This window comes from Stegodyphus dumicola, chromosome 1, assembly GCF_044657685.1.
Source record: "Stegodyphus dumicola isolate Sdum_Otavi_A_Nest chromosome 1, ASM4465768v1".
In the NCBI taxonomy this organism is placed as follows: Eukaryota; Metazoa; Arthropoda; class Arachnida; order Araneae; family Eresidae; genus Stegodyphus; species Stegodyphus dumicola.
In genome coordinates, this window is record NC_140768.1 from 209,629,116 (window position 1) to 209,656,430 (window position 27,315).

General features: G+C 30.3%; 1 protein-coding gene across 4 annotated transcripts in view; it reads left to right on the forward strand.

Moving 5' to 3' along the window:
• Positions 1 to 27,315, forward strand: part of LOC118203292 (lysosomal alpha-mannosidase-like) — a 261,846-nt gene that overhangs the window by 211,955 nt on the left and 22,576 nt on the right. For 3 of the 4 annotated variants that reach the window (XM_085825125.1, XM_085825130.1, XM_085825121.1), the window contains 6 exons: positions 4,334 to 4,460; positions 8,576 to 8,649; positions 14,422 to 14,634; positions 19,100 to 19,218; positions 20,975 to 21,076; positions 24,245 to 24,332. In XM_085825125.1, the coding sequence (XP_085681251.1) occupies positions 4,334 to 4,460; positions 8,576 to 8,649; positions 14,422 to 14,634; positions 19,100 to 19,218; positions 20,975 to 21,076; positions 24,245 to 24,332 (723 nt within the window). The remainder of the gene's footprint in view (positions 1 to 4,333; positions 4,461 to 8,575; positions 8,650 to 14,421; positions 14,635 to 19,099; positions 19,219 to 20,974; positions 21,077 to 24,244; positions 24,333 to 27,315) is intronic. The other variant, XM_085825133.1, reaches the window with a different exon arrangement.

The window sequence follows — 27,315 nt, forward strand, 5'->3', positions numbered from 1 at the left end:
TGCACAGCAGGTCATACACAACCTGGTGGTGGCAGTATTATGCTTTGGGGGATGTTCTGATGGGCGACTTTGCGAACCTTAGTTGTGGTAGGACAAATCTTGAAAGCTGCAGACTATCTGAACATAACTGCAGATCAGTTGAACCCTTACATGACGTCCGTCTTCCCAACTGGAAATGGAATCTTCCAGAAGGACAAACCTCATGTCATAAGTTTTGAATTGTGTTGGAGTGGTTCGAGGAGCATAAGAATGAATTCTAGTTAATGACCTATCCACCTAACTCGCCAGATCTTAACCCGATAGAACACTTTTGAGATGCCATGTAATGGCAGCTCAGAGCTCAAACACCACCATGTCGGAATATCCTGACTTTGGGTGACCGCTGCTTATATATTTGGTACAACTGTCTTCAGTCATCTACTAAGAACTTGTTGCATCCATGCCAAGACGAGTTGCAGCTGTTTTGCTAGCCTAAGGTCATGCAACACTGTATTGAGTAGGCAGTCATAATGTTTTTCTTCTACAATGTATATTTTCTATTTAATGTCATTACACTTTCGCAACTGAATTTTTATTACTCCTAATAGTTTTCCCTCTGGGTTGCAGTTTATAAACACATAAACAATTAAATCCTCTTTTCTTATAATAAGAAGTTTTAATTCATCTGCTACTGAATTCTTGATAAAGAAGCACATTAAAGCATTATCAAATAATATCCTGATAATTTTCAATCTATAAGACATCGCAGTTCTCACGGGGCATGTTTGTAATAAAACTGAATTTGTGTCCTTTACTTGCTTGTAATGTCATACAGATAAAACTATGGGTTGCGATTTACTATCATTATATTTTTTTCATTAAACTTGTGTTCAGTTTGAAAATTTAAGTTTTTAAAGCTCTCACACAATTAAGTTCTCACAATGATTACTAGAATTACATTTTCTACATAGATTTAATTTTGTTCTAAAATTAACTCCAATGTGAATTTTTATAGCATTTAAAAGCATGATCTTCAACTGTTAGCTTGTTTTGTTTTTCAGCAAGGAAAGAACTTTACATTGAAATGAATCATTTTATACTGGTTGAAAATGCAGCTGTTAGTTAACTAATAAATTTAAACTGATTTTTATTTACTTCATCCTTAAAGTTGTTGCTAGAAACCATTATATTTTTAGATTTCTTTGAATCATGTAATAAGTTGGAACTTCCAACTTACCATTTCAATTTTTAAGAATTCATCTAATTCCAAAATGCCAATTTCTGTTTTTGATTTCCTCTTTTAATTATGTTACAAAGCTATCAATTTCATTAAAATTGGATACAATAAATGATCGTAGCTTCCTGTAACTGCATTTAATGTTTCCAAGAATCAAATATTAGTTTCTTCATCAGGGAATTGTATTACTATGCTGCTATACTTTATCATATAATTTCTGAAGAGCTATGATGTCACAAGCACACTTTACAGGATCTAGGCTAAGTAACTTTGTCACGGGAATATTAATTATGATGTTGTTACTTCCAAAATGTTCTTTTAGCAAAATGATTCTTTTATTATAATTTTCACTCATTAGAGCAAATCCTTTAATTGCATCCAGCACAAATTTATGTCTTAACGTTTTAGGTGTGAAAATTTTTCAGTATCAGGTAAACTTTCATTTTCATGAATGGAATTTCCAAACCACTGACTCTAAAAATCAAGTCATATGCTGATATCGCTATAATACATCTATAGTACTTAGCAATAGTCAATTTCGGAAATTTCACTAGTTTTCACTGAGAAGAAACATTACTTCTGTTACTGAGTACCTTCTAAATTAGTATTTACTCTTTGATTTGAGTTAGATTTTTTTCTTTCAACTACTTAAAAACTTCAGATTTATATTTAAATATTTTCTCATCATAATCTTTACTATCTGTCACTTCTGTTTCTTCTTGTATTACATGGATTCAAATCAGCAGCCAAAACCTTTTCAAGTACTGTATTTGTTAATTGAAAAATAAGGCAGTGAAAAAGGCATTTTTACTTGCAGTTGGCTTTTTTCTGATAAAATTGCTGAACTAGAAAGGACACTTTACACTGCATTTTTTAAATACATGTTTTTATCCCAGTTATCTCCTGTAAAGTGTCATATATTTTTATTTTTTTTTTCAAAATTCAGCTTTGGTATGATATAATTTAAAACATGGAGATAAACAGAGTCTAGCGTCACAATCGGAACAAATATATCAGGTTTCTTTTCTGACACATTTTCTTGCTAACATTTCTTTTCGAGCAGCACACAAGGCCTAATCAAAATGCAGTAAAACCTGTCCTTGAACTGGTTTTATAATCCAATCTCTCCTGGATTACTAAAGACATTTATTAGAAACACTGCAAAGTAGCAAAAGTGAAAAAGTTGGGAAAATCAAGGGATTGGTCTGCCCAAGCAGTGTACGAGCAAATCAGAGGAGTCCCCTTTCGCAGCACCCGAACGGTTATGGGCAAAACTATTAAGTGGTTAATCAAAGACTCTGTGCTAGTATTTAATTTGTTTTACTTAATATTTTTATTGAACAATTATTTATTTAATTTATTAGTTCATAATTTTTTTCTTTTACTGTTAATTGTTCATTTTGAAAAACAGTTTCTATTTTTGTTATAATTTTAGTCGTTAGACTTTAAACCACTATTCATTTTTCTTTAACGATTCAAGTTTTGTAATAAAAAGAAAAAAAAATATCTCAATTACTTTCAGAATGAAAGTTAATTGTGCCTTATTTCAGCTCCTCGATTTGGGTGCCATAGCGATGAATTGTGTTCAAGTCTTCATAGAGTGGGTTCTCACGTTTTAATAATCCACGCAATTGAATAATGATCCATGAATACAGTTTATAAAGCTTGAATTCAATGCAAAAAAGATGGATAATTTTATTGGTTATTTGAAAGACGAGCTTTTTGTGTTCCTGTCATTACAGACCAGGTTTCTTTCACACTGAACTTAATCAAACATTCTCTGCATATAGTGCATTAATAGTAGCAACAATATAGTGCATTAAAATTCTTTACAGTATTTATAATAGTTATCACTTCAAAGGTAAAGCAACTGAAAAACTTAGGGAAAATTGCTGAATTGTTGTTCATGCTTTTTGTTTACTCTTAATGATATTTTGCATATCTACTTCTGAGATGAAATAAATAGGTTGAAATAAACAGGTGAAATAAACATTTGATGTTTTTATATGCAATTATGACCGGCACTCCATTAATTGAAATATAACTAAACTTATTTTGCAGAATACATAGTTTTATTCGGATATGATTTTTTATTTTATTTTTATTTATTTATTTATTTTTTATCAGAGAAAACAAAAAGGGATCAATTTAAAATTTTAATTTCATAGAGAATACTTTTCAGGCCTTGAAATTCGTTTTGAATTCCTTATACATTTATTGTCTGCTTCTCTCAATTTGGATAACAAAATCCATTTATTTGCATCTTATCTATAATTATTGCATCTGAATGCAAAAGAGCTGTGCTTTCAGTTAAAGGTAACAAGTATTTATTATTTTCAAAGGGAAAATAACTGGCATAAATGTGAGTATGATCTTTAAAATATAAAAAAAATATGTTCTTTCTCCTATATCACAATAGACCTAGTTTCTAAATATCCTTCGCCCACCAACGGCCGAGCAGTAAAGTCGCTGAACACCGGTAGTTTGATCCAAGGTTCGAATCCCACGAACGGGTTGGCTGCAGGGGCGTTTTCGTGGTTTTCCTCGTGTGTAACGTGTATACGAGTCAGTTTCCCTTAGAAAGTCCTCCACGAAGGCATCCCTCCCCTTAGACAGATAGCCCTAGTGTGCTTTGCCATAATTAAATACATCAACATCAATTCTAAACATCCTTCAATTTTTGTCATAAAATATATTCACATTATCATTCAATTATGAGTCCTATTTTGTTAGATATCAGTTATTGTCTTAAGATATTCTATAGAGTTTATGATTTTGAGTTGGAATTGTGCTGGTTTTAAGCTTTTTGCTCAGAATCTAGGGCTTTATCAGATTTTATCTCAATAGCCTACTGCAGTTGCAGTATAAAAGACCCTTTGTATTATTTAGTGAATGAAAATTTTTTAAAAACTGATCTTTCAGAAGACTGAATTTATGTTGCTTAACACTTGATTATTAATTTTTAATTACAATATATGTAATTCAAGCATAGTTTTCTTAATTTTTATGTTTTTCCCCTTTTTTATTTACTTCTTATATTTCAACCTCATTAAATAGAACTTGAAATAAAGTTTTATTCTTGTTTCTTAATTTTATATTTTGTCTTTGATTTCACAGGTTGTGCCTATTCCACCTTCTGTTATTAGTCTACCTGAAAGGTCTAGTTTGGCTACAAATGAATTGATTTTCCCCATTTCATTACCACCTTTAGGATTTTCTGTATATGGTGTAAAGATGCTTGCTGGTAAGTAGGACTTTTTTTCACATAATTATGACAATCAGTGAAAAAATTATTTTACTGCTATCTGTTTTCAGTGCAAAAATTTATTTAAAAATAAATGTTATTTTTTTAACACAGAATAAAATGTTATTTATCAAAAATAAATAACATTTTACAGAAATAAATGTTATTTATTTTTAAATAAATAAATTTATTAATAATGTATTAAGTTATTTAAAAGTAAATATTAAATGTTATTTAAAAATATTGAAAGGCCTTTTTTGCTTAATATTTCTGATAATTCAATTATTGCATAATTTTATTGGCTACCATCATAATTTTATCAAAATACATATATTTTATTTAATTGTTTATATTTACTTTACAGCTTAAGTGTTTTGGTATTTATTTGTTTGTTTAAAATCATCATAAAAGGAAATTAAAACTACATTCAAAAATAAAAATATTACATTTTTACATAAATTTAGTTTTAAGTTTATTTATCAGTAAAAAATTATGTATTTTTCATTATCTTTTTATGTGAAATAAATTTTCTTTGTGATAAGTGATATTGAACTTTGTGATAGTGAACTTTGAATATTTACGATAGTGAACTTTTGAGATAATCTGTCATCTTTAATGACTAAAACTGTATTTAACCTGTAGGGTTTATATTTATTTTAACTAACATTTATTTTAAGTTTAAACTATCTTTCCTGTCAAGCCTTACTTTCCCCTGGAACTGCCAATGCCAGAGTATGTAAATTTTAGTAGAATGCACAAGGATTCAAATTATCAGCGGAAGTATTCTGAGTTAAATAGAAAGGAAACGAGTTCGAAGTGTGCTGTTCTTACTTCACGAGCGCGGAGGTAGTTAGACAAAAATTGAAGAACCCCGTGTTTCGGCCTGTGTGCTTGCCTCGGAGAATTGTTAATTGTTCAACGTGATATTCAAAGTTTGCTGAATTAGCAGCGGTATTGTAAAACGCGGTGAGGTTAGTTACTTTTAGAGAGCCTCGTAGTTAGAGTCTTGTTATTATTTTCTTTTCAGGTTCTTATTTTTATTTTACCGCAGGGTCGGCGTAGTTTGTGAGCGTCAAGAGCACGCAATTGTAATTTCTTAAGTTGAATAAAAAGGGACTTAAACCCTTAGCAAGACTCTGTCTATTTTCCAGTTTCAACAGTCACCTCTTGGTTGCATGCAAGTTGGAGGCGCACTCTACAAACCCTTAAGCACATGTGAGAGATAAGTACTTATCCGCAACTAAATGGCATTAAGACTGCATAGTGACTTGGTTACGAATAAAAACAAAAAATATGTGCATCAAAGGATTTAAGACTTAGATTGAAAATAACTAATAATTATCTATGAATTGAGATATTTATTTATTGCACTGCATGTTTTCTGCGTTTTTACAGCTATGGCCAAAAATATATAAACACCTTTTTTTTTATTATTATTATTTGTAAATTTAAGTATATTGTTTCTCTAAATTTTTAAATTCATAGTTAATATATATTGTTTGGACTCTTGCAGTACAGTTTATTGATTCTTTAAGTATCAGCACTGTTTAGTTGAGTGTTTTCATGCTGTGATGTTTTTTCAAGAGCTATTATAAAAGTGCATTAGATTAAAAAAAAAAAAAAAATACCTGTTTACTGAGAACAGATATCTTTATTTATAACAAAATTTTTAACTTCTTTATCAGTATTTAGTTGCCAAACCTTTGTTTTAAGGGCTGTATTAATTCTATTTAGCAGGGAGTTGACTAATTTTTTACATTTTTCAACAATGGAATATTATGCTTTTGCATAATTATCCAAAACTCCTTTATATGTAATGAATGATGGTTATTTATTTTATTCCATAAATTCTAAATTGTACTTAAGTCCAATAAGTGAGAAGGTCATAGCAGAACATCAATCCTGTTTCACTCAAATAAGCTTTTCGTCAGCTTTAATGAATGCTTTGTATCATTATCTTGCTGATAGTGCCATATCTTTTTCTGCCCAGGGTAGCAGTGTATTCCATAATATATCCATACGTATTTTTTTGCTCATGATATTATTTATTTGAAAAGTTGCCGTACCTTGAAAAACAGCCCACACCATTCCACTACCATACAAGGTACCATACTACCATATTCCAATACCATTTCCACCTGCAATCATTTGGTGAGAAATTTCACAATTGAATAGAAAAAAAATGACACATTTAATAAATCATTAACATTTAACAGGGTTAATAATATTTTTATAGCATTTATTTATTGTCCAACACATTTTTGGGTGAGTTCAGAGGAAAACATTAATGCAGAAACATCCCAGTAACTGATGTTATTCTTCTGAGTATTAAATTATAACACTAAGTTTCAAACAGTACACATTAGCCATAAATTAAAAATGCTAAAACTATGTCAGTCTTAAATTTGCATTAAAATAAAAGGTGTTTCTATTATTTCTATCATAGTTTTATATGAGAATAAATACTTATTACTGCAGAATATGAATATTTTGAAAAATATTCTGGTGTTTAGGTGGATTGCACTTTATTACACATTACACTGAAAAATTTGGAGCAGAGCGTAAAATTGCTCTCATGCCAATAAATCACCCCCATGAAAGGTAGATAGAAAAGAGGCTCTGAAATAGTTTTTGTTTACACTATATGACCTAGAAAATTAATGGGTAATTAGAAGCATTAGATAATATGTACCGCTAATATGTTCATTCTAATTCTTTGGTTCAGGTAATTTTTATCCCCATGTAGGTTTAAATGTTAAAATGGCCATTTTTAAAAAAGGAATTCTCCAATTCTCTGTAATATTGATTAATCATTAGAGAAATATTACAAATTTCACAAATTAATGCTTAATTTAAATATTAACAAAAATATATGTAGAATCTATTAAGAAGCAAAAATAAATGGATAAATAATTAAAATAAAAAAGGATGTATCAGCCTTTTAATATCATTTCTTATTAATGTTTAATCCCAAAAATATTTAAAATTTTAAATATTTTTTGCTCAAGTCTTTTTTTTTTTTTTTTTTTGTATTTTTATTAAATAAAATACCATATTTCTCCCTCCATTCTTTTGCTAATTTTAATGTTCAAAAGTCGAGAGGGGAAAGATATGTGAATAATTAATTTCAAACAGACACAGTTATAATAAGAACATAATGAAAAATATTCATGGATGGCAATACAATGTCTTATAAAATATCTTCATATTTACTTCTCTGTAACTTGAATCTTTCCTGTTGTTACTGTTATTTCTGCTATTCCTTAGGCGTCAAACATCCCTAAATAGAGAAGGTGAATGTGCAGCTGAGCGAAATTGTAGACTAAATGTCAGTTTGTGTTTGCTATGTGATTGGTTGGTTCTTGTACTAGGCTGGCATGAACTTTAACAGAAAGAAAAACATTCGACATAGTTTGTGAGGGTTTGGTTTTGTTGATAAGATGAAAACTATCACTACATGGATGAATCCATTTTAAAATTTAGGGGAGCTCATTTTCTGAATACATGGAGGAAGAGAGAAAATATTGAATATTTTAAAAGTTTTTAGAACCTGATGCTTGAAAAGCTGATGGAAATAAATGAGGGGCGAAAGTACGCAAGGAAATATAATATTTTGTTCACATCTGTCAATCCATTATTAGAAAAAGGAGACAGGGGGGGAAAACCTATTTATGTGAGCATGAATATTGCTAGTTGGTGCTTTATACTTTGTGGTATTTATATATTTGCATATGCATACACAGCATAAGGCATTCATCTATAGCAGTGAGATCATTATTCCCCCTCCTTCCTTCTCAAACCTTCAAAAATACATTTAAATTTAGATTATTTTTATATGTTTAATAAATTAAATATGAAAATGTTTATGAATACCAAAACTTGAATAAAAGTAATTTTTCATATTCAAAAATTAAACTAAATACTTAACAGGTAATTAAATGGCTGACTACATTCCCTCTCAAGCTATGAAATTTCTCTCAAGAGAAAAGAATTCTCCCTTGGTTGAAAACTCTTGATTTATAGGCTTGATATAAGCCTCTTTTATTATTATTATTTTATATAATTTTGTACGAATTTTGTATTTCAGTAACTTTAATAACTGCTGTAATTTTTAGATTTGGAACCTGTTATTGACATTGAAAGTGGCCGCATTTCAATATCTATCCAAGATGCTACAATTCAAAATGAGGTGCTCTTTCTTAATGCTTCTTCATTATTACAAAACATATATTGTATTTTAAAGTACAATTTTGTATTTAAAAAAATATAGCCAGCTTATTAAAGTCATTGTTTAACTTTCTGGAAGTCTGTTTTTAGTTACTTGTGAATGAGGACATTTGAGAAAGCATTCTTTTTTTTTTTTTTTTTTAATTATTTTTTTTAATTTAATTGAGAGGTAAAAGAATAATAATTTTAAGTTTTTCAGTTGTTTTGTTTTGCAAATTTATTCCATCAGTAAATGTAATTTGCTGCTTTTATGCAAGAATTTTTCACCATTGAGTGACGTCAAAGACATATGTATGTGTGTATCCTACATAAATATATTAATTTCAGTTATTAATCAGATGGCATTTTCAGTTTTTAAGTGGTTTGATAAAAACTACAGTAAAAGTTATTTACTGAAAAAGATGCTACAATTCAAAATGTTCAAATTAATCTTATTAATCAGATGATGGCATTTTCAGTTTTTAAGTGGTTTGATAAAAACTACAGTAAAAGTTATTTACTGAAAAATGTTAGAATTTAAATACAGTAAAAACTTTCAGAAATGTAAATTTAGTTAAAATCCCATTTACCTGAGCTACTTGGACCATACCAATAAGTTGTTTTGGATTTTACTTTTTTTAATAGGCCATGGTGATTATGTAAAGTATTTTCTCTCCTTATGTACTTATATACATGTCTCTCCTTATGTACATGTCTGACTGGCAATCAGATGGTCTTGGAGTACTGACAAAGACGTTTCACATTTTTCATGTTTCCTTCTACAAATAAACCTAACTGTACAATTCTTATGGCAATAAATACATATAATAATTAAGACACAATAACACGCCGAATAAATACTAATTCAGAAGTCAAACAACAAAAATCAGCGTTAATTTGCAAAATTTTCACAGGACTAGTTTCGATGGTTTTACCGAACCATCATCTTCAGCTGCAAAACCGCAAATGAACAAGATAGGAAATAATGCTTAGATAAGATAAGAAAGCCTGGACAAGATGGGAAGCCCCCTCAGTCCCATCCTGGCTGATATCTACATGCATTATTATGAATCAAAATTGTTTGAAACTTTAAACTTCCCGGCATGGTTCCGCTACGTAGACGATACTTTTACCCTGTTTGAAGGTAATAAAGATGATTTAAATAGAGTTCTTTCAACAATGAATTCTATTGATCCTGCTATTCAGTTCACTTTTGAACTTGAGACTTGCAATTCTCTTCCGTTTCTCGACATTCTGGTCACACGTAACACATCCAACTTCAGTACTACAGTTTACCGTAAACCTTCATCGGTTTGCCTTCCACCACACTTTAAATCATGTCATCCGACTAAACAAAAGTTAGCTTCATTTTATTCCTATGTTTTCCGTGCTCTTCAAGTTTGCTCCTCCAAACTGGCCCTTGATGAAGAACTAAATTATTTAAAAGCAATAGCTATTGACAGGGGCTTTTCACCCAACATTATTAATCAAGCAGTTAAAAAATTCTCATCTCAACACACCAAAAGCCACACTCTTATTTTAGGAGATTATAAAAATTCTGTTGTCATTCCCTTCTTTCCATCAATTAGCTATAAAGTTGCACATATTTTGCAGAAATTTAACTTTCGGGTTGTTTACTCTCCCATCAATAAAATTCCAACTTCTATACTCAAGGACCCCATTTCGGATATGAATTCCTGGGGTATTTATAGGATTCCTTGCCAGTGCGGTTTAATTTACATTGGCCAAACTAAGAGAGCCTTAAAATTTCGTGTCAAAGAACATGAAGCATATGTTAGAAAAAAGGAAACACAGAAGTCTTCTGTTGCTCAACATTGTTGGTCCGAAAATCACACTTTCAATTTTTCTGCTGCCAAAATTATTCAAAAAACATCTTCCATTGGAGAACTGGATTTTCTAGAGGCATTTCACATTCATAAAAATCTTTCTGTTCTAGTTAACGATCCTAATTCCAATCCAAATTTGCCTTCGGCTTTTAGAGAAATTATGTTTTAGTTCTGGTTTCGCCAACAGATGGCGCCACTTGCTTATTCTTGTCCAGGCTTTCTTATCTTATCTAAGCATTATTTCCTATCTTGTTCATTTGCGGTTTTGCAGCTGAAGATGATGGTTCGGTAAAACCATCGAAACTAGTCCTGTGAAAATTTTGCAAATTAACGCTGATTTTTGTTGTTTGACTTCTGAATTACATATAATAATGTTAAGTATGCATATAAAAATAATATGGCTTGGAAATTACAAAATAAAATTGAAGTAAATAATAAATAAAACAAATGAAAAATAAATACTACAAATAAATATGATGCTAAGTTTTTAATTTTATTAGTTATCACTTTTAAATTTAAATAGTATATCAAAAGCGAAATTGAATAAGCAATTGCTAAAAATTAATTGTACTGTAGTTTCAGTGAATAATTATTTGTAACCCAAGTTCAGCTCATGAAAACATGAATTTTAAGAAACTCACAATATTATTTATGGGATATTAGGAGTTTGGATTATAATCTGAAGCCTGCAGTTTCAGAAATCATTTTTTGGAATGCCGTCAGTTGAAACTGCCTCTGAAAATAATTATCACCTAAAGTGCTTTTTGTAAAATTTAAAATTTTGCTACTTTTTTTAAAATCTTTGGTGCATTTTCAGCAACATTCAAGTAAATATTTCAGTACATTCTTACTTATTCAACTGGTTGCATTGGCTTTTACGCCAGCCCTGACTGACTGTTTAATACAGTAAACCCTTGCTGAACACCAATTTCCCAAACACGTTTTCGCTTATATGTGGTATCTTATCTATTTCCATTTATTTTATCCAACATTAGAATTTCATTCATACACGGTTCATCATTCGTTCATCAACACTGAATGCCTCCTGGCATCAGTTCTGGCAAGAAGTTATCAATAATTTAAAGGATTTCCATCAACTGAAAGTAAAGTTATTGGAATCAAACATATTACAAAATTAATTGGCAGTGAAACATTTTTCAATTTTGAAAGAAGAAGAAGTCAAAGAATTAATCTACAAATGATAATGAAGACTTGGATCATCTAATCACACAGCAAAGAGCAAGCCTGTCAAGATCTTGTCACTCCAGCAATGAAAATGAAGAAAAATTAAAACTCTTCTGAAGAAGTCAAATGAAATTTTAAAAAATAAAGGGCACATGAACTGCCTGATTTTGCAGTACAGATTGAACAAAATGAGGAACGAAGAGTACAGTTTATGATAGGCATTGAAAAACTCTGCATTTCTTAAGGCAAAACTTTTAAAAAACCATGTCGCTTATTGTCCCAAGCAAATCATCAATTTAAAAAAAAGTATCGCATACTTATTAAGTAGTTATAAAAGTCATTTTCAATGAACACTCAATTCACATTTTTCTGTTTTAATTACAATAATATTTAGGTTTGTTAATTCATACTTTGTTAATCTGAATTATACCTAACACACTTTTTTCATAGAAAATTAAATATTTGCAGAATGCGATTTTTGTGTATATGCAATGTATTAATGATGAACCCCTGTTTGGCAAAGTTTTATTGTAAACTGTAATTAGAAAAGGTTACTTTTCTCTCAATTAATTTTAAAATAAGCATCAGTGTTAAATAGTAACTAAGTAGAAGACAAAAATCGGTTAACATAAAATCTGTGAGCCTTATAAATTTCAACAGTGAAATGTGGATGGTTTTGGTGACATCTGGTGACAGGTTTTTCTCATTTAGTATTGAAGCAAGCTATGATGTTCTGTTAATTATCATTTTTATAACTAAAAGTAATAAATATTTTAAGTCATTATACTTGTTCCTTAATTGAAGATTATTGTACTATGTGCTATTTTAATCAAGCAAGACTGCGGTAATTACAATTTCCATACTCCTCCATTAATGACTCAGTAGTCGAAACATACACAAACATGTCAAAGATAGCAAAAACTTTACTCCGTGAAGTGTACGAAGTACTGTGTCTTAATATGTTTTGATCCAGAGAAGTTTTCCAAGTAGGATTATAATTTGGCTAACAGAATTTTGTGATTTTTCTAAATGATGAAGAGGCCTACCAGCACCGAGCGGTAAAGTCGCTGAATACTGGTAGTTTGGTCCGAGGTTCAAATCCCGCAAACGGGCTGGCTGCATGGGTGTTTTCATGGTTTTCCCCATGTGTAACGTGTATACAAGCCAGTTCTCTTAGAAAATCCTCCACGAAGGCAGATAGCCCTCGATAGCCATAATCACACACACACACTAAATGATGAAGAATCTACGAATCTAAAGTTAAAGATTTTCTGAGAAGAAATGATTTATAATGAAAAACGTTGCTCAAATAGTCACAATTATATTTTTTCACAAAGCATAACAAAGCATTTTGAATGTATCACTAGGGTTGCTATAATATTTCAGAGTAAATTTTACATCAGTATGAATATTTGGTACAATTGCTGTTCTTTTATTAGAAAAATACAGAATGTTTAACTTTTATTGCATCTAGAACTAAAGTTTTAAATAAACACATTGTTTTCCTGCAAGTAATAATGGAAAAAAATAATTTAGAGAAACAAAGACATATTATTGATCAGAAAGTAATGCAGGAAGTAATAATTTTGTATAATTTGAGGAGAGGGAGAGACAGAATATAATATCCTAAAATTTTAAAACAAATTATTATAAACAGCTGTTTGAGAAATATAAACGATAAAATTTTTATATGCTTTTAATTTTCATTTCCTTTTCATATAAAAATAAAATACCTTTATAAAAATATTAAAAAGAATTAATTGCTTTTATGTACCTTTTTCTAAATGTCAGACAAATGAAAAATTATCAGAGAAAACAATCTAAAAAAAAAAAAAAAAAAAAAAAACCACGGGTGTTAAAATTTATTTCCCAAAAGTCAAAAAGTAAACTTACAGATCGTACCAATCAAATAATTAAAAGTTCATGTTTTAAATTGTAACCAATAAATAAAAACTGTCTTTAAAGAAATTCAAAGAAGACGTACTGTAATCTCTCTTTTTCTGGCAAAAAACATTTTTCTGCCTAAAATTTGATAAATTTTCCCAATCCATAGCTTTTCTGTCCACTTTTTGACGAGTTATTGTTCGTCGAGAACAACTATGTTCGACGAGAAACATAATTGTTCATCTTTTCATTTTGAAGCATAACTGAGCTGTATCTTCTATCTTTCTTAAAAGTATAATTGCCTTTCAGAAATAAGCACTACCATTTAAAGAAATCACCACTTTTAAATGACTGTGTCATGTGTTATAATAGATAAGCATAAAAACACTTTCTTCATCCAATGTATATTTTAGTTCTGCAGTTTTATTTTGAAATGCTGCAGAAGTATTATGAAAATTATAACTTTCTTTTGAGAAACTTTTCTTAATATTCTAGATGCACATTTCCTGTGTATATTTCTTTTAATTGTGTCATAATAAAGCATATGATGAATTAGGTTTTTGTAATGTTTTAAATTATTTCATTAGATTGTGTTGTAAATGCTGATTTCCATTTGCTCATATTTAATTTTCAAATTTATTAATCAAATTTAGTCTGGAAATTGTTTAGTGTTATCAGGAAATTTAAAAGTTGTATTTCAGTGATTTAAAAATTTAACTATTCTGTTTTGTAACAGTTCATTTCTTTTATAAAAGGATTTATATTGCTTAGTTGTTTTATTTTATCTTTTTATGTATGCATATGGATATAACTTATTATCTTATTTTTTATAATTTTAGAATCTTCGAGTAGTCATTGATGGGTATTCTGGATTATTGAAAGAAATAGTTTTACTCAAAACTGGAACACGAGTTCCTGTGAAACAATCATTTTACTACTATGAGGGTATGCCTGGGTATAGAATAGAAAGAGCATCAGGTGCCTATGCTTTTAATCCTCAACATGATATTGCATATCCCTTAGCTGAAAATATTACTTATAGAGTTTTTAAGGTAATTTTTTTTTTTTTTTTGCTGTATATGTGTGTGTGTGCGTCTACCTGGTTTATTTGGAAAATTATACGTAAAACATAGTTGAGATTACTTTAAAACTACATTAATAACCTTTTTTCATTGATAGGGATAATAGCTTTAACTAATACCAATTTTTCTCCTGAAATCTTCAAAATATAATGAACTTATTGTACCATCCAGCTCAGTGGCATGGCATAGGCATGGCCGCCCGGGGCAGATACTAAATTTGCCACCCCTTCCTGCTACAAAATGTGATATTATTATAAAGATGAAATTTTCTAGTGCAAAGAAAATTAAGCTACAAAGAGAATTTTATTTTCTCCAAAATTTAAAACTCTCACAAACTCGAAAACAAAATTTAATTATGAAAATATGTTTTACATTCTAACATTTATCAATTATTATCTAAAAACAGTATTATTACTTTGAAAAAAATTATTGTTAATTGAAAATATTAATAAATATTCAAAACATAATTGACTGTTGCACTATAATAAATATTTTTTTCATTGAAGAAAATCATTTTTAACAACTTTTTGGAATAAAAAACATATTTTAATATAAATAATTGTAGGTAAGAATTTATTTAATCTTTTATTAAAAAGAAATAATTGCATAGCAAAAATCTTTAATAGCACTATCAATATCAATTGAATCAGTCATTTCATACTCATTAGCCAAAATAGCATGTACTCATTGTGGATCGTAAATAATTTTTGATTATCTTCAGTTTAGAGAAGCTTCTCTCACAGTTGGCATTGCTTATCTCAGTTGTGAGGAATATTCGAAGCAATATTATTATATTAGGCAGGGAAATTTCCAGCTTAAATTGCACAATAAACTTTAACACATCAATTCATTAATTCATTTTTATTGCCCGTAGCATCAGCAAAAGTCTAGCCGCATGTGTTCGAGCTTGAACTCTTCTTTGTCAATGTCATGGGACACCTGTTCTAAATTGAAATCTTGGTCTTCAACATCCAGTAGTTTCGATGGTGCAAGAAAAGCAAATTTGTTCGACAAATTCCATAGCTGTTGACACCTATCATGAATTTCTGCAGTTACCTAATCCAGCAATGAAAATAACTTTCCTCTCAACTCGTTTTCATGGGACAAAGCTGCATCTTTACTTCCGTCGTCAAAAATTCGTTTCCTTCGTATTCGTCTGGGCGGTTCCATTAAAATGCCAAGGTCTTCGTACAAATTTTTGGCGTAACTCAAAGCACCCTTTACCAATTCTTTTCGTTTCTCTATGAGCAGTGCCTGCAAAGCACTTTTTTTTTTTTTTTTTTTTTTTTTTTTTTTTTTGCACACTGATGCACGTTGAATCCCTGTGTTTGTAAATAAATTTGGGCATCATAAGGAGAATAAGCCATTTCTCCCCAAGACCATTCCTAAATTTTATTCAGATCTCCTACGTTCTTTGTGTAGGGGTATCGTCTGCATTCGTAATTCATTAAGCAAAGGATCACTGTTTGGCCATCTCTGATCCCCCTCCCCCTTCATTCACATTGCCAGAAGATTGGAAAATATACCCAATGGGGAAGTACTTTTCTTTCATCTCACCTACTAATATAGGTTGATATTCAAAAACGAAATCCCGCTCCTACCTCTCTCTCTCTCACAAATGCACACACTGCATGTATTCAAAAAGCATCCTGTAACACCTGTTGTTTAAAATAAAAACTGTCGTAAAAGTAAAAATTTTTCCGTGTTTGATAGTTGCTTTTTAAAGACAACTTTCAAACACTAACACTATAAGAATTTAACTAACTGAGCTCTTGTCGGAAAGAACAATTATTTTTTATTTATTTTGATAATTTAGTTCAGCTTAAAAAAAAAAAAAAAAAAAATTCGTTCCTCTCTTGTGTATATGCTTGCTTTGGAAGAAATTTTCTTATTGTTTAATGACATATCTTTCGCCATCAAAAAGATGTAAAGCCACATATTTTATTTTGGTTTCAAGTCTACCCGTAGTGCATCCAAAAAAGGGGAAGTAATAAATACTCTCTACGAATTTTCGCAACCTCAAGTAAGGTATCTCGATCTGAGATGACATTTTAAACATCCTAGATACAATGGAGTTTTGAAGGACAGTCACTCAGTGGAGGAAGAATTTAAAGATACGCTTAAAATAAGATACACAGTGCCATTTTCCTCTTTCTCTAATGGGAAAAGGGATAGAATCTAGAAAGTACGAATGTTAACACAAATGGAAAAGTTAAATACGGATACTTAGATGGGATGACTCTTTTAACAGTTAAAGCATGGTAGTTGCCGCACTGCGTATTGTTGCGTATGTTTTTGGCTTCACTGTTTCGCGTAGTTGAATTTCCTCTAATCTCCTTAATATTTATTCAATGATAGGGAATTTGCCGCCCCTAGCAAAGTGCTGCCCGCGGAAAATCCCCTCTTTGCCCCCCCTCGCTACGCCACTGATCCAGCTTTCAAACTTCCTTTTAGATTTAGTAATGCAAGAAGTCCAGAGAGTTGATTTGTTAGTTATTGGTTAATACAGGTCATGTGCATTTTTTTTTTTAAATTTTTTTCAGTTTACTAATTGGTGTCAATTTTAGTATTGTATGATTCTAAATGTTATGAACTGAATGGTTTAAGAAGCTTACTTATATACTTTAATTTTCACATCATTACTTAACAATTTAAGTCGTAACAAATTTTGTTCTAAGGATTATTTTCAGAATGGCCTATCCTTGCATATTTAGTGTGAACTATTTGTCTAGCAATGAAATATTCTATTTCTTGTTATTTATTGGATATTTATTTAATAAATAATATTGGTGGCAGCAATAAACTGTGTTTTCATATTATATTTTATTATGTTTTATTTATATACATAAAATCATGTTTATGTATCATAAAACATGTTTTATTTATATACATTTTATTATATATACAAAATCATTTTATTAAAATTTATTGCAGTTTACCAAGAACAAACATCACTATCTGATCACTTTGTATGTATATATCACACAAAATTTTACTAATTAAGTTTTAGTTTGTAAGTATGCATATATATATGTATATTTACAAACTAAAGCTTCTTCTCTATTTAATATTTTGAAATTTTCATTTAACATTGGGGAATATATTTGAGGCTTTCTAATCCACTATAGTTTTCTTTTATGCTCACTCATGGCATTAACAGAACAATATTTAAATCATTTTCTTAATTTTTAAGATTAGTTTTATAAATAAGCAGTATTATCTCATTGGTTCCTTAATTTTTTTAAATGAACATAAGTGTCATCATATTCATAATCATTGAACTATAATCATTATTAACAGATGTTATATAAGCGTAATATTGATTATGCAGACATCCATAGAAAGAGAGATGTTGTACCAAGTGCTTTGAAATGTCTCGCTTTGGAGACCATTGCAGCTAGATATCCACTTACTCAGTGGCTGCACATTTTTACTGATGGTTCTTAGTTTGACTGTCATTTTAAAGTTGTGGGCTGATGTGTTTCGAATCTTTTTTCTTTTTACACCCCTGAAAGATACACTGGTACCTCCTTTGATGGTAAAGTAGTAACTATCTGTATAGCTCTAAAGCAATTAATAGCTACAAGTTTGCAAAAGAAGTCATTTTTTCAGATTCTCACGCAGCCATTCAATTAATTAGCTCTGCTGAACACCTGAAATTTGGCAATGTCAAGAATTTTTTAGAACTCTCATTTTAAAAGGGAAACAAATTGTTCTCCAATGGGTGCCTAGTCATTGTAGCAATGAACAAGTGCACTTCCTTGCAAAAGAGGAGCCAACTTACCATCCTAATACAGCCATTTCTTATTGGAGGATTAAACTGTTTTTAAAAAGTTTATTTGCGTTAAATACATCACGGGATCTTCAGACTCTTACAGCCTTAAAAGGTTAGACAATGGTAAGTCTCTCTCTTATTCCCGATATTCCAAAACGCAATGCAGTTGCGGCTTTCCGTCTGTCTACCGGATGTGATTGCCTTGCCGACCACCTGCACCACATAGGCATTTCAAGCGATCCTATTTCCCCACTTTGTGATTCTGGAGAAGAAATGGGCAGGGACCACCTGCTTTGATGTGGGGCTCTTCGTGGTCTTATAGAGGAGTCGAGACATTGGGAGGCAAGAGTGCTTCTTAGGCAATGACTTTTGTTATAGTCCTATTGTGTGTAACCTCTGTTTAGAAGATTTTAGTTCTTTGTAACTTTTTGCCTAGCCATTGGAAATAAAAAAAAAGTTATCAGTCACTACTTGATGAAATCATAAATGTTTTTAGTTATTTCACATGTATTTTATTTTTGTGTAATTGCATTTAAATCTTATATTATTTGATTTCATAAATGAGATTATGTTTTTTTAAAAAATTTATTTAACTTTCAAATTAATTTAAATAGGGAAATGTAATCTGAATGCTGACCAAAAGTTTATTTTTTGTCCTAGGGACCATTAGTTGAAGAAATCCATCAATATTACGCACCTTGGATAAGTCAGATTATACGTGTATATAAGGGGAAGAAACATGTGGAATTTGACTATGTTATTGGGCCTATTCCAGTACAGTAAGTATTTAAGATATAAATTTAAATCAATTATTATTATTTTTTTATTTGCAATTTGAAATTTTTTTCATTTTTTATTATTTCTTTCTACAAAAGAAATTTAGTAAATGTTAAGAAAGAAATTATCATGCAGATCATATGGCATCAGAAGAGATTGATTTGATTTTTCATTTTAAATGATTTCTGATTTGAAGCTTTCTTTTTCTTTTTTTCCTCCTCACCCTTCTAAATCTATTCAGAGAATTCATTCATAGCTTGCTACTTGTTTGAGATTTTGGATACTTAAAGAAGTTTAAAATTTAGATTGCTTAGGGATGAATAATTAATCAAAACTTAGCCGTAGCTTAAAAAATATTCAATAATGATTTATCGAATTCTAAACTGTTATATCTTTTAAATGCAGTTATATACAAAGAAAATGTCAGTAATCATAATAAAAGCAAAAAAGAATTAAATGATAAACAAGTTTTAAGCATTTTCACAAAATACAGAAAATGTTAAAAAGAAAAAGAAGTACCTTGACATTTTTGGTCATATGCGATTAAAATTGTGAGGTAGTTAACAAAGATTTTTTTTAAAATCAAAATTACCAAAAAGAAGTCTAATTGAATTGACACAATCCCATACTCGTCATTTATATGCTGATGCTTCTGCTGCTTCTTGAAATTTCATTATAGCTCTTATGTGAATGCCTCATGGTTTATTTTTAGTTACTTAACTAAGATCATAGGCTTTCTATGCATTTCTTTGGAGATCATGTGATTGAACATATGATGATCATATGATTATGTGAGATCATAGGATTTCAAATGAACTTCTCTTGTGAGAAGTTGCTATGCAATATGGCTCTGGGGGAAAATGCAGAAAATAAGCTAATAAATATTTTTTACCTTTTTTTTTTTTTTTTTTTTTTTTTTTTTTTTTAAATAGGTAAAAACATTTTTTAAACATCATTTTATCCCATGGTGAAGAATGTGAAGTTTTATAATATATATTTTTTTTTTTTTTTTTTGTTGTTTGTTTGTTTGTTAAGCAAAAGTGTACACAGACAATCCACCAAATATCATTTCTAGATAAAATTAAAATTAAAAAAATTCAAATTTTAAAAAAGTGCTTTGAGATGCATATCTTTATCATCTAGACCAGAGGTCTTCAAAGTGAGACATGTAAAGTGATACTTAGGGGAATGAGGAGGAGTTGGCTCATGCTCAGTTGTGTGTGTATGATTGTGTACTATGTGAGTGCAAAGATCCTCATTGGTTGCCGTGTCTAGCATCTTCATTGGTAGCTTCATTGGTGCATCTGGAGAAGGGGTTAGTTATGATGTTTTGAGCATCTAGGGAACTCAACATCATAACTACACCGGCTTTAAATCACATGCATATTACATTATATTTGTTAACAATTTACAGTTATTTTTGTCTTAAGGGTGCATGATGAAAAATGTTTGGAGATGATTGATCTAGACAACAAGTGCATTAAATGGCATAGCTTTCAGCCTGTTTCTGCAATGTTTAGTATGCACACACTCACAGATATAGACTAATTCTCTGTTTTATTATTATACATTACATACCTTTATTTATTTATTTTTTTTTTTTACTGTATTTACTTGTTTGTCTACATATCATTAAAAATATTCATTTTCATTGAAATCTATTATTTCTTATATATCTTATGTCATTTTCAGCATAATTAATAATATTTTTCTTTAAATTATTGTACATAAATATACTTAACTTTTTTTAATCATTAGTGACCACATTGGAAGAGAAATTATAACTCGCTTTGATACACAGCTTCAGAATAATGGAACATTCTTTACAGATTCTAACAGTAGACAAACTGTAAAAAATGTGTGAGTACTTATTTTTGATATATATATATATATATATATATACATATATAAACACTGATGTCCAAAATTATTTTTACATTCATACAGATTCCTCGGAAACTGTGAACTATAATTTTATGAATTTGTGTGGAATGATACATAACATCATAATGCAAACAGCATTGCATATGGTATAAAATTGTAGCATAAAAAATGGCAATATATGTTATAAGCAGAGTTCAGAAAAAAAATATAATTTAGAAAAAAAAAAAAAAAAAATTTTAACCTGTGAATTTAATATGGAATGTGATCTCCCCTGTCTAGTATATCTAATTACAATGTGTTTTCATGCTAGCAATAACATTGTTAATGCAGGTTGGAGAATTAAGTTTCACTCCTCCATGATCTTCAGAGTATTTACGTTATTAGGAGGAGGATGTCTCCGTGCAGTTGCTCTTCCGTGGTAGTCCCATAAGTTCTCCATCGGGTTAATCTCATAAGCAGTACTGAAGACTAATCAGTGCAGTACAATGATTCCCTGAAAAGATGCTAGGCAGAGGAAGCAAAATTTGATACTGCTTGGTGAAAGTGATTCTAGTCACAAAACTGTGAACTTTCAGAGACCAAAGCAATAATTTGCAAAAACATTTAGTTCACAATTTAAGGTTTCCGAAATAAGCGAGCCCTCTATGCAGTAAATCTGAGAAAAGATTCCAGGAAGAAAATTTACTGACATTGATGCCTTCAGGCTATTAAATTTGGGATATTGGTTAGATTAGAAAGTTATAATGATTTGTTTCGAATTGAAAGAACAATTTTGAAAGAATATAAACTAAAGTGCTGAAGTTCTGTTTACAGAATAAAATGCATAATGCATTAATTTGCATAATCATGTTCCATGTAGTGATAAAAGGCAAGGCTGAGAGAATTTTCGTCATTCTGAGGCCAACTGGCTTTTGATAGCTCTTACCTTATGGGACTGTGCTTTGTTAGTTAAGCTGTATTATCGGTGGAAAGAGGATGCAAGTATTGCCCTTTGGGAATTTTGGTGATTAAAGAAGTTGCATAAAGGACATAATGATCATAACATAAGAAATATGATTCAGTGATTTCAAACTACAGGAACTCTAATAGCGCAGCCAGGCCAGGGATGCTAAGCAGTTAGTCAGCAACAAGTCGAAGAATTTGCAACTGCTATTGGTGAAAAGGAAATGGTGAATGTGCAGGGTACTGGTAGTGCTCGGACAGTATCCCAGCACACACAGATCCCATACTTAAATGGTGTGAAAGATCCCACATTAAATGCTGAAGTTTTACCCATATAAATCTCTTCTGTTCAAGAATTGCTCCCTGGCGATGTGGCCACTTAATCTGAATTTTCATTGAATTCTTAGCATGCATGCAAGTTGATGCTACATGGCCATTTCAGATTTTATATAGTGACAAAGCACAGTTTCATATGAACAGTGGTATTAACACACACACAACTGCTGCATTTGGGTTGCAAATAATCTGCAAGCTTGTTGCAGGAGCCTCTCCATTTGTCAAAAGTCACAGTGTGGTGTGGCTTCATGGCATCTTTTATCACGAGTGTTTACTTTTACAAAGAAAATCATGAAAGTGGACAAGTGACCTATAACATTACTCCTGACAGGTATACTGATATGCTACAGAACTTCGTGGTTCGGCAACTGCAGAAATGAGGATGTCTCGATTTGACAATATTCATACAGGATGGTGCACCACCCTACATTGGACTTAAAGTGCAACATGTGTTGCGGCAACATTTCTCTGACAGCTGAGTCATTAGTCGTGCATTTCCTATGGTATGGCCACCAAGATCACCTGATCTCATTCTTTGTGAGTTTTAGTTGTGGGAATTTCTTAAAGGTGTTATGTATCAAGGGCATGTCTCTATCACAACTTTGAAAGATAGAATAATGTTAAAGGTGAGACAAATTAATTCTGATATGTTGCGAGTCGGTGTGGAAAATGTCATGCAACGTAAGCACTTCTTGGAACATCTCAGCAGTGCCCATATTGAACTCCATTTGTAAGTAACAATAATTTTTTTATTAACAAAATTTAACTGTGCTGTGTCATTTGGAATTTAATCATTCATTATTCACACTGATACCGTTTTGCAGTGACAACATATCTCCTGATGACGATTTTTGATATTTTTTTTAAGAAAGCGATCATGGAAAGTATTTTATAACATCAATATTAATTCTAAAATTGGATACTAATGCATGCTTATCATTTTCCTAAATTTCAGCAATATTCTTTTTTTGTTTAACTGGAAAGCTATTAACACAGTTTAAACTGTTAATTGGATTGTGATAAATTTATTTGGTTAGTTAAACGTCAGCATGTATTGTATAATAAAATTTTATACAGTGACATGCACATAAACTGAGGTGCTTACTGCTCTCGATAATATCATGACTAGTCTTGAATAAAAATTCACAAGTTTTTTCTGCAACAAGGCAGTTATGTGAAAAAGTTTTTCACCATTTAATTAGATTTTATTAAACATCAGAATCAATTCAAAGCTTTTTTTTTTTTTTATCAAACTCAAGTACTGAAATTTACATTTACTGAAAGTTTATACTCATTGAAAATATTAAAGTAAATTTTGGTAGACCTCAATACAGTTGTTATGTTATAATCCTTAATACTGTAATAGCTTTTTAAAAATGTAAGCAACCAAGACTCATAAGTTGACAGATATTTTACAAATCTGTGGATTTGTAAAATATCTGTTCAATATTTATAAAATATCTGTCTGTGGAAAAAAGATGATTGAATGAATTTCTGAATTTTAAAGAAATTACACTTAGAATGATTATAAATAAAAATATTTTAAATATATGTTGTGATGCATGTATGATTTTATCCTTGTGAAAAATTCTTGTGGATGTTACGATTTAAAAATTGGGCTCTGTAATGGCAAAATATATTTTTTTCACAGTTTATTAAAACATTAAAATCCTTTTTTGAACTCTGAATTTTCATTAAATGAATTAAATGTATCTTTATCTAATTATTAAAACTAATTTTTTTAAATATATTACTATGATCAGATGATTTGTTATTAATAAACCTCATTCATAATTATTAAGGCTAGTTCAATAGATTTGATATAAAGCTATTTTGTATCCTTCTAACTATTTTAATATCTTTTAGGCGAAATTTTCAAGAAACCTTTCCTTGGAATGTAACTGAAAGAATAGCAGGAAATTACTATCCAGTTACTTCATGGATTTACATACAGGTGAGCCTATTTTATCATTACTGTATTCTTAAAAGATCATACATTTCAGTTAAGGAATTGTGCAAATTGCCTTCTTTCCCATCATTTGAAAATTTTAATAGTCTATACTATTAGTACTATTCAGTCAAAATAGTAGGCTAGCCACATATGTATGGCCTACTAATGGCCAAGAGGTGAGACTGCTAAATGTTGTAGTTTGGCCTAGATTCAGATCACAGGTTTCTCATGAAGGCATCCTTCCCATTAAGCAGATATCTCTATTGCGTGTTGCCTTAATATCAACAATGCAGTCCAATCACATTATAGGTGTACTACAAATGATGCATATGTACTATGAAGTATTCTAACAGCCCCATAAAATTAATTAAAGAAGAGAAAAAATAAAATATTGTATTGAATTTTGTACATAAATAGATGATTTTAGTTTAGTTATATGTGAAATTGTATTTTTTGTGTAATTTAACACACAAAGTCTAGAGAGAAAACTATGCCGGGATAGTAAGAATTCAGGGGCAAATCCATTTAACATTGAGTAAAGGGGTACCTCGGTAATTTGGCGAGATATCGCCAAGCTGGCAGCAGTTTCGGTGACTAATTTTTGTTGCCAAATTTGGCGATCATTTTGGTCTAGTCCCTGAATCACCATAAGTATTTTAATTGAATAAATGTAATTGATCAATATATTAGCTGTAACCATAATTCGACCCTCATTTTGCCTTCCAGTGATTTCGAGAAGCAGAAAGTACTAGAAATATCTCAGCGGGCAGGTGAAAACTGTAGAAAGCCAGAGAGAGCAGCTGCTGTCAGTTGTGGTTGTTAGCTTTTAGCTCAGTTTGAGTTTTGAGTATTATCTCCAGTTTAGATTTGCGCTTTGCAGTGTGTTGTGTGTTTAACGTTCATAGTAATTTGAAGTGTAACTACTGATTGTACTCTGTGATATTTTGAAGAGTTGTACGACTACTTTTGTGGAAAATTCCAGATCTCTGAAGTGTTTCTTTTGATAAAATAAATTTGAGCAACCCATCATCGGAGCTGTGTGCATTCAATCTATTATGAACCCTTACGCACGCAACAATATTTTAATTATATTTTTTTGTTATTTAATGTTCTGTTAAAAACATACATATTATGATAACAGTAGGAATTTCAGTCAATATAAAAAATATTATTTTGTCAAGGATCACAGCTTGTGAAATATTATTAAAAATTATCACAGTAGTAAAATTTACTGAAATAGTTTGGAACATTTGCTTCTGTCTGTAATATTATGCCTTCTGCACTTGATTTCTGTACCTAAATTTTCATCAGTAATATTAGATTTTTATTTTTGTTTTACACAATTTTTTGTTGAAACAACTAATTCATAGATTTGGATTACTACATGTGGATGATAGTTCTATAAAATCACTTTCCTGTTCACATTTCTAATACTGATTTGTCTTTTTTCAAGTTTGTCTTTAAAGCAATAGTACTTCACTTTCAGAGAAAAAAAGACATAATATTCAAGCATCAAAATTTCAGATATATTTAATGGAAAATGTTATATTAATTTTATTAAAGATTAAATCAAAACTAAAGTATTGAATGGTAAATTTAACTAAAGCACTTGAAATGGTTCTGTCACAGTAGCCATTTCAAGTTTACCACCACCACCTAGGCAGTAGCTGTTATATTTGGGGACAATACAGATATGTACTGTTGATTAGTAATGAAATGTTATGATTAACATATCTTTTTTTTAAAAGAGAGCAGACTTTCTTTTCCAAATACATTAAATAGAGATATAGTAATTTAATGGCAATTTAAATGTGTTTCAGAGATAAATGTATCGTTACATAAAACATTGTGCTATGAATTCTCAAACAAATTTGAAAAGTGAAATTCAGTCCATCTTCGTTCTCTTAAAAATCAAATTTTATGCTTCTTATAAGACTATCAACAGTTGAAATTACAACACTAATTGGATATATAATGGGTGTAAATGAATTTAATACAACTTTACTGCATGGGATTGATTCTTCTAAATCTAAAAGTTAAGAGGACATTCTTCAGACAAATATGGATCTAAAACTGGAAACACAATCACATCAATAAATAAGCTTTTAACGAGTTTTTTAATTCCATAACTAACTATTAATTTCATTACATTAACTTAAATCATTTCCTGGTTTTTATGCTATGAATACCTTGTATCATGATGTCCATGTTGGCTCATACTAAAATCTCTAAGCAAGTGCCATGGAAATGTGCATTTTTTACATTGAAAGGGATGAAGATGGTCTTAAAATGCAAATTAGTTTCTTTATAAACTGAATCCTGTCAAATTTTCCAATTACTGCACCATCAACCTGCAGATCAGCAGACAAGTTAGCTATATGGAACATGCAGTAATTCTCTGTGAATCAAAGGTCAGTGTTTGCTAACTAAAGACTTAAGATAATATTAAAAACAGGTGCAAATAATAAATGTAAAATTTAAATTCATATTGTATTTGTACTATTAGTATTATAATGAAGACTTCTGTTATAAGTTTATGGAATCAAGAAAAGCTTTAAATCAGTACACAGGGTCAGTGCCAGTGCAGCCCCATATTTTAAAATTGAGAAAGGCAATGTTGGCAGAATTTAGGAACTGTTAAGACTGCACAGAGCATTTAAAACTTAGCATCAGGCCTGTCAGAGTCATCTAGTGTTTGAAAAAGTACATAGAGTGTCATTGAATTGTTCACTGACAAAGGAAGGCTTCATTTTTCCATGCAGTTATAAAGACTTGGTTTGAATAAAACTACATTGAACACTGTTTTCAACTACTGTATTTTCTAGTTTACAGTCTATGTAATTGACATGCTAAAAATCATCAGCTAAAAAGGCCAGTTGATGGTGTAACATATCATGATGTTAATTAGCCCCTTTCAAATTTTTTATTTGTAAATCTTTTTTGGTCATAGGTGGTAGCCTTAAAACAAGCACACATTTAAGGATTC